At 38.5% G+C, this 13,391-nt stretch overlaps 1 protein-coding gene across 2 annotated transcripts; it reads right to left on the bottom strand.

Moving 5' to 3' along the window:
• Positions 1-4,863: 4,863 nt before the first annotated feature.
• wu:fi75a02 lies at positions 4,864-13,065 on the bottom strand. Of its 2 annotated transcripts, none has more exons than XM_017724730.1 (9): positions 12,699-13,065; positions 11,566-11,889; positions 9,588-9,923; positions 6,988-8,926; positions 6,586-6,642; positions 5,987-6,200; positions 5,654-5,787; positions 5,486-5,557; positions 4,864-5,280 (listed from the first exon to the last, which is right to left on the bottom strand). In XM_017724730.1, the coding sequence occupies exons 2-9, from the start codon at positions 11,876-11,878 to the stop codon at positions 5,010-5,012; spliced, it is 3,336 nt and encodes a 1,111-aa protein (XP_017580219.1). In that variant the 5' UTR covers positions 11,879-11,889; positions 12,699-13,065; the 3' UTR covers positions 4,864-5,009. The 2 variants fall into 2 exon arrangements, with proteins under 2 accessions (XP_017580219.1, XP_017580220.1); XM_017724731.1 differs by having other exon boundaries at positions 11,566-11,886.
• Positions 13,066-13,391: the final 326 nt, after the last annotated feature.

The raw sequence follows: 13,391 nt of genomic DNA, 5'->3' as shown, positions 1-13,391 counted from the left end.
TACCCATATACCTACTCTATAGCAGGAAGAATCATAAAAAGTCTTAAACAAGGAAAAACTGTAGTACCCACCCAAAAATGTTCAGTCACATCACAGCTGATAACTAAATTTGGTCTGCAAGTGGATCAAAACAGGGAAACTATTTCACATTCTACAGCACTGCACTCTAAACAGACTTCAGACCGTTAGAAGATGGAAAACACTGCAGAACTGTTACCTGGAAAGAATACAGTTTGAGCCTTCTGTTCCAGAACAAGGGTGTCAAAATCCAGTCGGGGAATAGCACTGAGCTTAGCATTTTACTTCATAAAAAAAAAACAGATTCAACTTATAAAAGATAATTGTAACTATCTGATAAGTTAATTTGTGTTAGACGAGGGGGAAACACTAAACATTAAACATGGCTGTTTAATTTGACATCCCTGTTCAAGAAGCTAAAATAAATGGCTTAATTTCTTATAGTAAAAAACCCACAAACAACCAAAATACAAGATGAAAATCAACACTTGCTAAATACAAACAAAAGCAAGTTCTAGTACCTACTTGCAGTAAACATTAGTACTGTTTATAACAGTTATTCTTTTGTGTTTGTTATTGGGTAAACTCTCAAAGGACATTCTCTGACCAGATTCCTTTTTTTGGTTTCAAGCACCCAGGGCACAGAATCCTATTGGTATTGTTGAGATTTTTCTTCTTCTTCCTTTTATTATTTTTTTTTTTCACCTAAAACATGTTATGCAGAATATACCATACGTCATACAGACAGCAAACTTGGAGTGCAGGTGAAGTTTACGTGCATCAGCCAGACAACAAAAGCTAAACCAACCGCGGAAAAGGTGCCTAAAATAGCACAGCAAAATGCAATCTACCTCTTAACCCAAAATATTTAGAGATTTCACAGATTTCTTCACATACAGTCTGAAACTCAATAATCATCAAAAACATGTAAGAAATATGGCTACCATATGCTAATTAATAATTTAAAAAAAAAGTTAAGCATGCTTTATGCGAAACATTTGCAACTTCAGATATTTATTCAAGCATCAATTCTGATATAGTCTGTCAATTGTGGTGCATGTACATGAGGCCCCCTGCTCATGTACCTGCACCACAATTGACAGACTGTACTGTTAAACTGCTAAATAACTGTTTCCAGAGAATTTTCCAAAGATTTGACCACTAGAGTGTGCTTTTCATAAAATTTAAGTGTATTTTATACAAATTTCTACTTACTGTCAGATAAGTGACTTGAGATTATCTATCAGTGCACCAAATAACTTAGCAATTACCTGTGTATAATAAAAAATACATAATGTTGCAACTGTCAACTGTTTAAAAATTATACATTTCAAACTAGTCCCAGAATTTTGATCCTAACTTTTCAAAACTGGTCTTGAAATACTCCATGGCCTCTTTAGGTTTAAAAAAAAAAAAAAGCTAATAATTTTTACTTTTTTATTTATCATCTCCCTCTATCAATTAATCGTTGCAGCCATGGCACTGTTAGCTTAAATTGCTGTAACTCATCAGCAATTGGCCTTCTCATCTCCAAATTGAACCACAACTGAGACTCTGATGAGGTGTGCAAAGTTATTCCAGATTGGCCTTAAAGGGGGCACTGTAGTGCACAAAAACACCAAATCATTAAAAACCCCATTACAATGAAATTATACACTCTACATATAAACTATTTGTGCCATTTGATTGGGTGCTCTGATATGAATAACTCTGCAATTACATTGAATGTCAGACAATGGACCCGTTCTGTGGTATTCTGGCTTATTCACTGAAAGACTGCAGCTTATTATACTAAGGTCAAAAGGTTAAAACTCAGTGAACATCTTTGTTGAAGGACCCTGATCAATGATCATAATATATGGAGACTGTTTGACAAATCCTGACTTACTTTCACTTAGCTTCTCTATGTCAAAAAGGCCCCTTATGGGTGCAATAGCCTCATTATGGCATGCATCAGTATATATGAAATTAAGCATGTATCATGTTTAAAGACCACTGCTCAACAATTATGGCAATAAAGACCTTTTGCTGAACTCTGACTTAACTGCATTTTTTTAATCCTCTCTCTGTAAATAAGGCCCAAATTGCATTAGGCCTTTGTTAAGCCTCACTGGACAGAATGGCAAAATGCCTCATTGTGCCAATTCTAGCTTGATTGCCACATGCGGCTACATGTGTGTGTGTGTGTGTGTGTGTGTGTGTGTGTGTGTGTGTGTGTGTATATATGTATAAACTTTTTGGACAAACAATTAGTCATGCCTTCATGTTTCGTGGCTTGTGAATAGAAATCGCTTCGATTCCAGCCAAGAATTGCTTCTAGAAGTCGACACAGATCCTTCACAATCATTTTCTGAAAGAACATGGCATTAAAATGCATACCATGAACATTATGGAACAGAGTAGCATGAAAGAGGGGCCAGGTTTATGACTGCAAACATGTTATCTGGCCAGATGAATCTTTTTCTACCTGCATGTAAATGATGCTAGGTGTTGTGTCCATCGTAGACCTCTGGAAGCCTTCAATGAGAACTGCGTGCAAGGTGTGGTTCAAAGTGGGGGAGGCTCTCTGATGTTTCATGGGTGTTTTAGTTACACTGAAATTGGTCCTTTGGTTGAGATGATGGTAAATTTGACCCACGGTGCCTACACTGAGCTGCTGGACAACCAGGTTTTACACCTTTTGCTCATCATCTTACGAAGGAAAACAACATTCCTATCGCTGTATTGCCAGATGACAATTCTAGCTTTCACAAGGCTACAAATGTGACTGACTGGCATGATGAACATTCAGGAGCATTCACACATCTGCACTGGCTTGCAAAGCCAGAAAAAAATCCATCAGAATTCCTCTTGAAAATCTGTGGGACTCCCTAGAACAACAAGTAAGACACCAGGGAAGGCATCCACACAATTCTTTGATGAAAGAGTGGCTGAACACTGATGTTGCCTACATCCAGAAATTGTACAGTCCATGCCAAATCGAATCGCAGCCATCATTCATGCTAATGGAGGGAATACAATCTATTAGGTACTTCTCAGTCAAAGGTGACATTTTTTGTCCGGCGAGCTTATACACAGCGGGTGAAATAAGTATTGAACACGTCACCAATTTTCTACGTAAAACGTTTCTAAAGGTAACATTGACATGAAATTCTCACCAGATGTTGGTAACAACCCATCCATTTTGGTTACAAAAGAATTTCTAAACTACTAAAGGTTCCAGTTAGCACTGTTGGGGCCATAATCAGGAAGTGGAAAGAACATTTCACCATAAACCGGCCACGACCAGGTCCTCCCCGCAAGATTTCAGACGGAGGAGTGAAAAGAATTATCAGAAGAGTTGTCCAAGAGCCAAGGACCACTTGTGGAGAGCTACAGCAAGACCTGGAATCAGCAGGTATTATTGTTTCAAAGAAAACAGTAAGTAATGTTCTCAGCCGCCAAGGCCTGCATGCACGCTCACCATGCAAGACTCCATTGCTAAAGAAAAAGTATGTTGAAGTGCGTTTAAGGTTTGCTCAACAACATTTAGACAAGCCTGTAAAATACTGGGAGAACATAGTCGGTCAGATGAGACCAACATTTAAATGTTTTGATGCCATTATACACACCATGCTTGGAGGTCAAAAAGCACTGTATATCACCCCAAAAACATCACACCAGTAGTGAAGTTTGGAGGTGTGAACATCATGGTGTGAGGCTGTTTTTCAGGATACAGCACTGGCACGCTTCATATAACTGAAGGAAGGATGAATGGACAAATGTCCCGAGACATTCTTGATAAAAATCTGCTGCCATGTACAAGCATGATGAAGACGAAACGAGGGTGGACATTTCAGCAAGACAACGATCCCAAACACACAGCCAAGGAAACTCTCAATTGGTTTCAGAGAAAGAAAAGAAAGCTGCTAGAATGGTCCAGCTAATCACCTGACCTGAATCCAACTGGAAATCTATGGAAGGAACTAAAGCTCAGAGTTCATAGAAGGAGTCGACAGAACCTTGAGGATTTGAAAAGTGTCTGTGTGGAAGAATGGGCCAAAATCACACCAGAGCAATGCATGTTTCTCCATACAGGAGGCATCTTGAAGCTGTCATCACCAACAAAGGCTTTTGTAAGAAGTATTAAATAAATTTCAGTAAGTGTGTTCAATACTTTTACCCTGACAGTTGTCATTATTATTCATAATTTACGGACATCTATGGTTTGATTTCTTTGCATGTGTGGATCAGATGGGTTGTTTACGACATCTGGTGAAAATTTCATGTGAATAGCACCTTTAGAAATATATGTCCTTAGAAAATTGTTCAATACCTATTTCACCCGCTGTGTGTGTGTGTGATTATACATACATACATATATATATATACACATACATACATACATACATATATATATATATATATATATATATATATATATATATATATATATATATATATATATATATATATATATATATATCATGTAATTAATAGCCACAAGTAATATTTTCACAATAGGAAATGAAGAATATTTGTGGTCGCCAGACAAAAAACATTCTGAATCCAAGGAGCTGTCATTGTGTTTTCTAAGGATCAATCTGGCATTAAGTAAATTATTTTTTTTTTTCGTCATTTATAACAGGACCAAACTGTTGAGTAGTGGTTTGACTATTTCTAACATTTCACGCATAAGGGACACAGAAAGCAAATAAGAAGCTATAATAATGGATATGTATAGGGATTGGTGATGCAGTGTTATTTTTTGTTATATCTTGAATACATGACCAAAAAAGCTGCACTGAAGCTTTTCTTCAGAACGATAATATCCTGTCTTTTCCCAAATGAGATTCGCACAAATTGTACTTAACCAACTATATCTAGTAGTGCTTAACAAGCACTACTTGTTTAATGTCAGACAAAATCAATGAAGTGATAAACAAAATGAAATCAAAATCTGAATTCACCAGGCCATTTGTGTTGATTTGTGAAGACTGAAAGGACTGGCATTAGGCCTCCAGTCCTTGGCGGGAGAAGAAGTCCTCCAGTTCGCTAAGTCGTTCAATTAGCATGATGTCAAGGTCTGCATCTTCATTTTTACCCCTACGAGCCCGTCCCCGAGGGACTTTCATGCGCAGAGAACCCAGGTTGGTTTTTGCTTTGCGTTTTCGTGGCAATGTGAAATCTGGGAAATCTAAAACACGCTTTCTTTTCTGATGGCCAATACACACCAATGACCCATTCTTCTCCTTTGGTTCTTCAAAGATTGTTTCCAGGCTTCTGTGAGAAAGTAAACAAGACCCATTAATAGTAAAATAAATAAATTTAAAAAGCCACATGCAAATCCCTTTGCAAATAAATAAAATTTGATTATTAAAAAAAAACCCTAAAAAGCTAATTTTCTTTTTCAAAATATATTCAGATGATATAGAGTAACACTTGAAAGAAACAAGCAAAGGTCTAAATCAAGAAGGAGAGTTCTAACCTGTTTGGTGTTGGAGATTTGTAGTTCTTGTTGGTGTAAATTTCCTCCAGACTAAACACTTTCTTCTTTAATCTGAATAATATTATTAAACTATTATTCAATGCCTAATTTACAAATAAATTAGATACCATACAAAGGAAGCAGGAGTCAGGCCTGCCAGTTACTGACCTCTTTGGTTTGGGGAGCCCCATTGGTGTAAGGTTGTTATCTGCTTTGGGCACAGTTTTGCGGATGCGAATCTGGGAAACTCTTTTAGACCGCTGTCCTGGCTGTGTAGAAGAATCTGAATCATAAAGCCCCACCTAAAGACACATGACAGGTGTGCCTAACTGGAAATTAACCTCTTAAATTAAAAGTGACAAGTAAATAACTGTGAGGTTTTTATAGATTAGTAAATTATGCTATTTACTGTCCGAGAGCTATAATTGATCTGTAAGGCAAATTAACTTATACTAAACATGACTGCTGGACAGTAAAGGTTATTGCTAAAAGAGAAAATACCTGGCTGCTGTCCCTGGAGGAACCATGGTTGTGGAGGCAGGGATACTTAACATTTGCACCAATGATGGCAAAGTTCTGCAGTGGTTCAGCTGAGCACCTATCCAACCCCACACATTTGGGACTGGAGCTATGCTGTGCAGGGTAAACAGATTCCCTCTCTGAGGCGAGATGAATCTGTGTGAGCCGATGTGGCAATGGAGGTAAGGACATCTTCCTGTACCGATTGAAACAAAAAACAAATTGAGCATTGAGAAAATGACAAAAGACAAACCATACAAACTGTTTATCTAAAGAATGCAGTTTCATCATGGCTGTGTGTTATTTAATATCTCCACATAATATACATGTTAATGCTGAATTATTAAGTTGAATTAATAAAATCTGTGTGTCCTGAAAAAAATGAAAATTAATTTAACACTGTAGGCAGGATTTAAATTTTAAGTGTAACATGGTTAGCACATATGTTAATCACTGCTCCCTGCACTTGCACTAAAGCACAAATGATTATTAGACCGAAACACAGCAAAGCCCATCTATATTGAAAATTTGTACTTTTCAAAAACCACGGTACAAACAAGCCCAGATATTCATTTGCCCACCGTGCTGAAGCCCTTTTCCTTCTGGGAGAAGCCTCTTGCCTGGATCGCCGAGCATAGCTACCAATGCAACAGAAACGAGGATCAGAACAGCTCATATTTTGATTTCAGAGCCCAAGCAGCATGCATGCACTATGCTATGATGAGTCAAAGAACTCGCAGTTTTAAATATATAAACCCTCGTTTTAGAAGATTCAGTTAAGCTCAAGTCAATCATTTTAATTTTAGCAGCAAGTCATTTAGCCAAGCATGATTTCAGTTCTAGGAACTCTTTCATATAACATCGGGACAATATAGCAAGAAGAATGCATTAGCTAACATAATATTGCATCTTATTTCACATCATAAATGTATATCTTTCATATAAAACACAGAATTGAGGACACATCAAAACTCATTACTCACCAGTGATCATTATCAAGACCTGGTGGGCCAGTGTAGTCAACCAAGGGTCGAAAAGGATGAAATCTGCTCTGCTCTACTAACTGTCTCATGATTTTATTGACAGAAGTTGATGACAAGAATGGGAGGGGGCAGCTGAGGCGTCTGTGGCGAAACCAGTATCTGAAGGAGGTAGGAGAGGACATAGCCAACACTGTGCCGAGGCCAGCTCCAGAGAAGTTGCCTTTACTTAAAACGAACATGGGGAAACGTGCAGCAGTCCGAAGCAGTTGTGTCAAACGAGTGCCTCTATTCAACAGCTTATGGAGAGAAGGAGTGTGAGAAGTCTGGACCAGAGCTGTACTCTCTGACAAAACAGAGTGATGATGATCTCCAAGCATCACCAGCGGCTGCCAGGGGTTAAAGATGTCGGTTTCTAGGTTTGGAAAGACAAGAGACAGGACTTTGCCAGCTTTCAGTAAAGGCCAGCTACAAGTGGAACTGTCCTGACAGGGGTGGTGCTTGAGCTTGGAACTAGTTATCCTGTAATCACTTTGTGATAAGACAACGTTGGCAGAGAGGCTAAGGGGCATCACGTGGCAGGCAGTGTCAGAGAGTTGATTCAAACGTTCACTCGTATTGCACTTAGATAATTCCAGTTGATGTAGCTTTGACAGTCCATTTTTTGGAGCAGCCAGTTTTAAATCAGGTAATACATAGCAAGCCCTATAAGAGTTCACATGTGGCAACAATGAGTTGACTACCATGCAATGAGATATTGACAGAGGAGCTGGTAATTTACTGTGGACTGGGAATTTCAACCTTACACAGGGCACTGTACCATTCTTTGAGGAGTTCTGAAAACTCATGTCCTTAGATTGTTCTCCCAGTCTCTTATGTTTTTTAGTGTCTCTTGTTGGTTTATATTCAACACTAGCAAGCAATCCCTCACCTGATATTGACATGTCTTGTAAGACTGACAGGCTGTTCAAGAACAAGGATGGACCTGATCTTGTATCCTCTTCTCCGATAGGCAGAGAAGTGACCAGGGGAAGAGAACACACCTTGGGTTCATCAGTAGTAGGATGTGCCACTAGCTGCTCTGCCAGGGAGATAGTAGGCCTGGCAATGTAATGGGACCAATTTTCATCCAGCTTTCTCATGGAACGTGTCAACAGGACAAGCTGACTGGCTGGCTCACATTTTGAACATGCAACCACAGCAGTCAAAGAAGGTAACTCAGGTTGGGCCACTGCCCATGAACAACGACTGGAAGCAACATACTGTTCATCACACTGACATGGTGGCCCTGGCTCTGAGCCCTCAGGGAAGTGAAGCTTTAGAGAACACACTGGCACACTTTCGTTTGACTTACTTGGCACAGAATTTTTTAATGTCAAAGTAACCTGTCTCTTATCATCTTGCAGGTCTTGAAAATCTGATGTAAGTGAATAGTTCTCCTGGAAGCTTCCACTCTGTCCTGAAGATGTTTCCATCTGTCCAGGTGAGGTTCCACTGAGCCCTAAGGAGCTCAAACACTGGGTTGTATGATCAGGACTATATGACACAACATCCTTATTTCCTGTACAGGTAACAGACCTTGACTTCTGTGAGGAGAGTGTAGAAATTTCACTTTCTTTCTTTCTCTCTCCTGAGCACTTGTTTTCCAATTCCATCTCCAGGTCCTGAAAATCTGAAACAGGAAAGTAGTTACCCTGCAAAGGCTCACTCTGATTTGAAGATGTTTTCTGCTGTTGTGAGGAGCTTCCATTGAGGACTAAGGAGTTCAGCTCCTGAGTGTTATAATCAGGATCAGAGCTGTATGTAGATGAGACCGTTGCTGTCCGTGAACGCACAATGTTCTTGCTTCCTTTAGGAGCAGTTGTACAGGTAACACAGTTGAATCTCTGTGTGAAGATTGTAGACATTTCATTGTCTTCCTTTGACTTATCTGAGCCCTTTTCTGCAAGCACATAAACACTATCATAAGTAATATCCTTGATGCTGAGATGTAACAAATGTGCTGAAACATTGTCAATAGACACACTCACTGCTTGTTCTTTTTGAGTACTGTTCTAATATGTTCTGTGATCTCCTGTACCCACTGGCACTATTTCAATGTTTTGCAACTGGTGCAGCGCTCAAGCCGTTTCTGTTTAAATGAACTCAGTGTTCCAAATTTGCAATTACAAAATAATAATGCTTTTTTAAAATCTTTTCTTTTGTGAGCACTGCTGGAGCTATTTGAGTCCTGAAAGAAGAGTCCTACACTGTTTGGTTTCCCATCCATGATCTACAGCAATCATGTCAACCTGGGGACCTTCCGGGCCAAAGTGCGGTGGAGATTAACGTTTACCTTTGTCTAACACTCTAAATTCAGTTCATTAAGGCCTTAATTATGTGATGAGCTGAGTCAGATGTGAGGCAACATGCTGAAATCTGCAGTGTTTTGGGCCATAAGGACTGGAGCTTGAGTCATGTGATCTACAGTTACATTTACATATTTAGATGCAGATGTTATGCAGACACACTTCTTAAAGTGAAGACTATTACCTTTCTGAACATTTCTGAGCCTTTTCAACACCCCCCCCCCCAAAAAAAATTAAATAAATAAATAAACTCACCATAAGCATAGGCAGGAGGGACCACATTGTGTGTTGACAGTGTACTTGTATATCCAATAGAGATTTCTTTTCTGAGATGGTTAACTTTGCTGTGAAGCACAGCTAGGCTGTTCCCATGTGCACTGCTCTGAGCATGCAGCTGCTCCATCCTCCGCTCAACTCCTTCTAACCTTTGGGTCAGGGAACCCATGGCACCTGCCAACAAGCGCTTCATCTCTGTTTGATGGGCCACAAGGAACCTCTCCAGAGCACCCAATTGTTCTCCTGTTGGGCCTGCAGGGGGAGCAGGTGGGAAGGTGGGAGGTGGTTCCCATCCTCTAGCTTTGAAAATGCCCACTGTAATTTAGAGAGTTAAAAATAGATAATTATTGTGAAGGGATATAGATTATTTACCATAATAAAACCAAAATCTTATGACTATAGAATATTTTGACTAAAAACATAACAATACTCTACCGTTTGAAGTCCTGCTTACTACTGAATTAATTAGGTTAACAAATATTCTTCATTGTGTAATGTACTGCCAACAATTAAAACGCCATAATCTTAAACGGACCATTGTGTACAATAACAAATAAATGGCTTATTTTCCATTCTGTTAGTGTTCGTGGTGATAGGCTGAATTGAAAAAAACCCGAACACAAAACACAATCATCACTTCACATTTAACTGGAGGGTATGCCATGACACAAAAATAACACTTTGCAAAGAGAATTATATGTATAAATTAGAAAAAAAGAATGAAGAGAAATCAACAAAACTACTAAGAATGCTGGAAATCTTTTGGACACAAAACTCTTCAGTCACTCTTCAGCAGTTAGCCGATTTTACTGATCTTAACTATATTTACCTTAGTAACTAAGGATTATGCAAGAATTGTATGTTATTAAAATATTATGTTTTACAGTGTCTGTTACAGGACACAGAGCTGGAACAAAAAAAAGGGTTCTACTATTGTTACAAGGTGGACAGCATCACAACCCTTTTTGGTGCTATATAGAACCATTTAAAAAATTATATACAACATTCTCCATCCATCTGAAGAACCCTTTCACAATGCAAAGAATCCTTTAATCATGCAAAGAGTTCTTTGAGTGTATATGGTTCTATATAGAACCATTTTCTTTACTGAAACACCTTTGAGGAACCCTCTAATACAAAACTTTGAAGTCAACATGGTACCAATATCTAGCTATGAAATAAAATCACTGAATAGAATATTACAGGCTGTGAAAGCATGACAAATTAGCCATTTTCAACTAATGATTAAATGGTTAAGGAATCCTATAACATTTCTATTTTTTAAATAACCAAAATTAATATAAAACACTTTCTGATTAAAAAAAGGTTTCAAGCAAATTCAAATAACCTGTCTTGAGAAAATAAACAGTCAAATTATCTTAAAAAGTGTGGGTTTCCAGCCTTGATGCTATACTTACTAATATCTTTCATTTAATTTTTGTTTTATGCAGGACCAAATGACTTCTAGATTTGATAGGACTATAATAATAGTACACTGAATCATCTGGTTGCTAGAAAGTGAAAAATAGTGGATATATTTTTGAAAATTAATAATTCTTTCTGGTAAAACAAATGTTTATTTGTATAACTTATTACTGATTACTGTGAAACATTCAGCAGAAACTATTTATATGAATACATGTTGCAAACTATTCTTAGTGTTTCTTGGATGTTTGGTACAAGTTTCAACCCAATCCTGTAAAAAAATAAGCAATTGATGAAGCTTAGAGTGCACACACACAAAGAATCACAAAAAAAATGATGAAAAGGGCCAAACTTTAATTGGAGTGGAGTTATAGGATTTTTTTTAAGTTTTCATTTTATTTTTTTTTTCCAAGAAAATCCATTACATGATGTGAGAGTGAAGTGAGGTGAGTTAATATGGATATGACTCAGTTTTCAATTGGATAAAAAGCCAGAGCAATTACACTGTAAGCAAATGATCTGCATACTTTACCTTCCTCTGGGGCAGTTTGGAAATAGGTGTTGCTCTGTCCAGGACTGATTCCTAAGGCACTTCCTTTCAGCTCTGAAGACATCTGTGTAAGTTCTCCATCAGTGTCCAGGAAAAGAGGGTCCTTATCTCGTCTTTGGTCTCCTGAAACTGAGCACAGCATTTTCTCATCTGATCCACAGTCTCTCCTTCTAGTTTCTCTGCAACTCCTAAGTAATAGGTCTTGATGGAGTGTGGGCTGCAGGTGTGGACCAGTTCCAGATGTAGGCACCTGCTGTGTGCCTTTTGGGTCAGTCAGAGGATTGGACAGCATCATCACAAGAACTGCTGGATAAGGAACAGTAGGGTTGAGGAAAAAAATAAAATAAAACTTCGTTTTCTGTTTGTTTGTGTTTTGGTTAATCACCACTCATAAAACAACTGTCTAGAATACAGTAAAGCAGCATTGCTGAATCAAAACAGATAAACACCATCTTAAGTTGGGTACATATAATAAATGCTAACCAGTGGGACTAGAAAAGCAGCTGGGCAGACAGCGAAGTAACGATGAATCAACGACGATTCAACCTTTTTTTGCTATATCGGTGCTATTCTCATACCTCACCTTTGTATACATCTCAATTCCATGTGTTTTTTTAACAGTACCCTGGTCTTTCCACACAAAAAGCGGAACTGATGAGGAAAGCAAAGAAAGGCAGCCTCTTTAAACTTCAGAGCCATGATGCAACAGGGCATTAATAGATATTTTATACATAGCCTTTTCTGGCCTTTCTATGAGTTGCATGAGTTCTGTGAAAGGCTACAAGTACTACAAATGTCAGTGAGCGTCTATACGTGCATTGTAGGATGGACGTCAGCTCAACCTTTAAAACGCGCTTTTCAAAGTAATTAATTGATATCGAAATGAAGTCGATTCCGAGATAACATAAAAGGGCAGAGTTTTTGACGATAGGCTAAGTGCCCTGTTATCAAGCCATTTTTTCTCAAAAGAACTTCAACATGAACGGTACTTGAAAGTAGTCCTGTACAGCTAAAACATGAGATAAATAGATATGATTGTAACGATAGTGGGCTAAGACATGGCTGCCCTCATGAAGGGCAGCAAAACAAATGTAATTGAGTAATAAATCGCTTACCGTGGTTCCAGCACGTAAACGAGTTTCCGTACTAACGAGAAGTCTAGCAACAACAAACAGAGAGTTTTCTTATTTTCGGTACTTCTCGTTCCATCGCTGTGTGCGGCTGCTGGATACGAATCCTAAAAGCTTCCAATAATAGTTTCCGGTGAACTAAAGGATTCGCGAGCGATGAATGGGTCTTTTACCACACGGAAAATCACAAATTCTTGCTTGGTCCCGTAACGATATTACTACTTATCTTTACACCGTTCATTATTTAGCCACATGTGACTAGAATGTATTTTAATTTTCATCCAAGGTTAGGCCGCTGCACATATGAGTGACGCGGGATAGTATGTTGCATCTACTTCCGTCCAGCGTCCTGTCTGCGTGTAGCTGCGCGCCATTGGTTGGAGGTGGATGGTTAATCGCAGTTTATTGGATGCTCAGTGTTTATGGTTTCAGTAAAAGAGGCTTTACTATTTCCACGTTTTCACAAAGACCTAGCGCGGCAGGATATTTTTTTATTAAAAGGAAAGTGCACAAAACAAGATAGGGAACAGATATATTGTAAAAAAAAGTTTTCAAAGGTGGTGCTATTTACGTTGTCTGAACAAGGTTGTCACAACTTCATTATTCAGTAATGTTGCCGTATAGCGTCATGACTACATGTTGGCAACTTAGCAAAATTCCGCAACTAGCAATCTAGGA

The sequence above is a fragment of the Pygocentrus nattereri genome, chromosome 23 (assembly GCF_015220715.1).
Source record: "Pygocentrus nattereri isolate fPygNat1 chromosome 23, fPygNat1.pri, whole genome shotgun sequence".
NCBI lineage: Eukaryota > Metazoa > Chordata > Actinopteri > Characiformes > Serrasalmidae > Pygocentrus > Pygocentrus nattereri.
Note: the sequence above shows the minus strand (reverse complement) of the source record. Positions and strands in the feature narration are given on the sequence as shown.

Bases quoted from the DNA above. Each gene is read 5' to 3' on its own strand.
- wu:fi75a02 (XM_017724730.1), bottom strand. From the start codon at position 11,878: ATGATGCTGTCCAATCCTCTGACTGACCCAAAAGGCACACAGCAGGTG. The intron at 6,643-6,987 runs GTGAGTAATGAG...TTGCATTGGTAG, and splicing joins GGTCTTGATAATGATCACTG to CTATGCTCGGCGATCCAGGC. The intron at 5,281-5,485 runs GTTAGAACTCTC...ACTTTCTCACAG, and splicing joins AAATCTCCAACACCAAACAG to AAGCCTGGAAACAATCTTTG.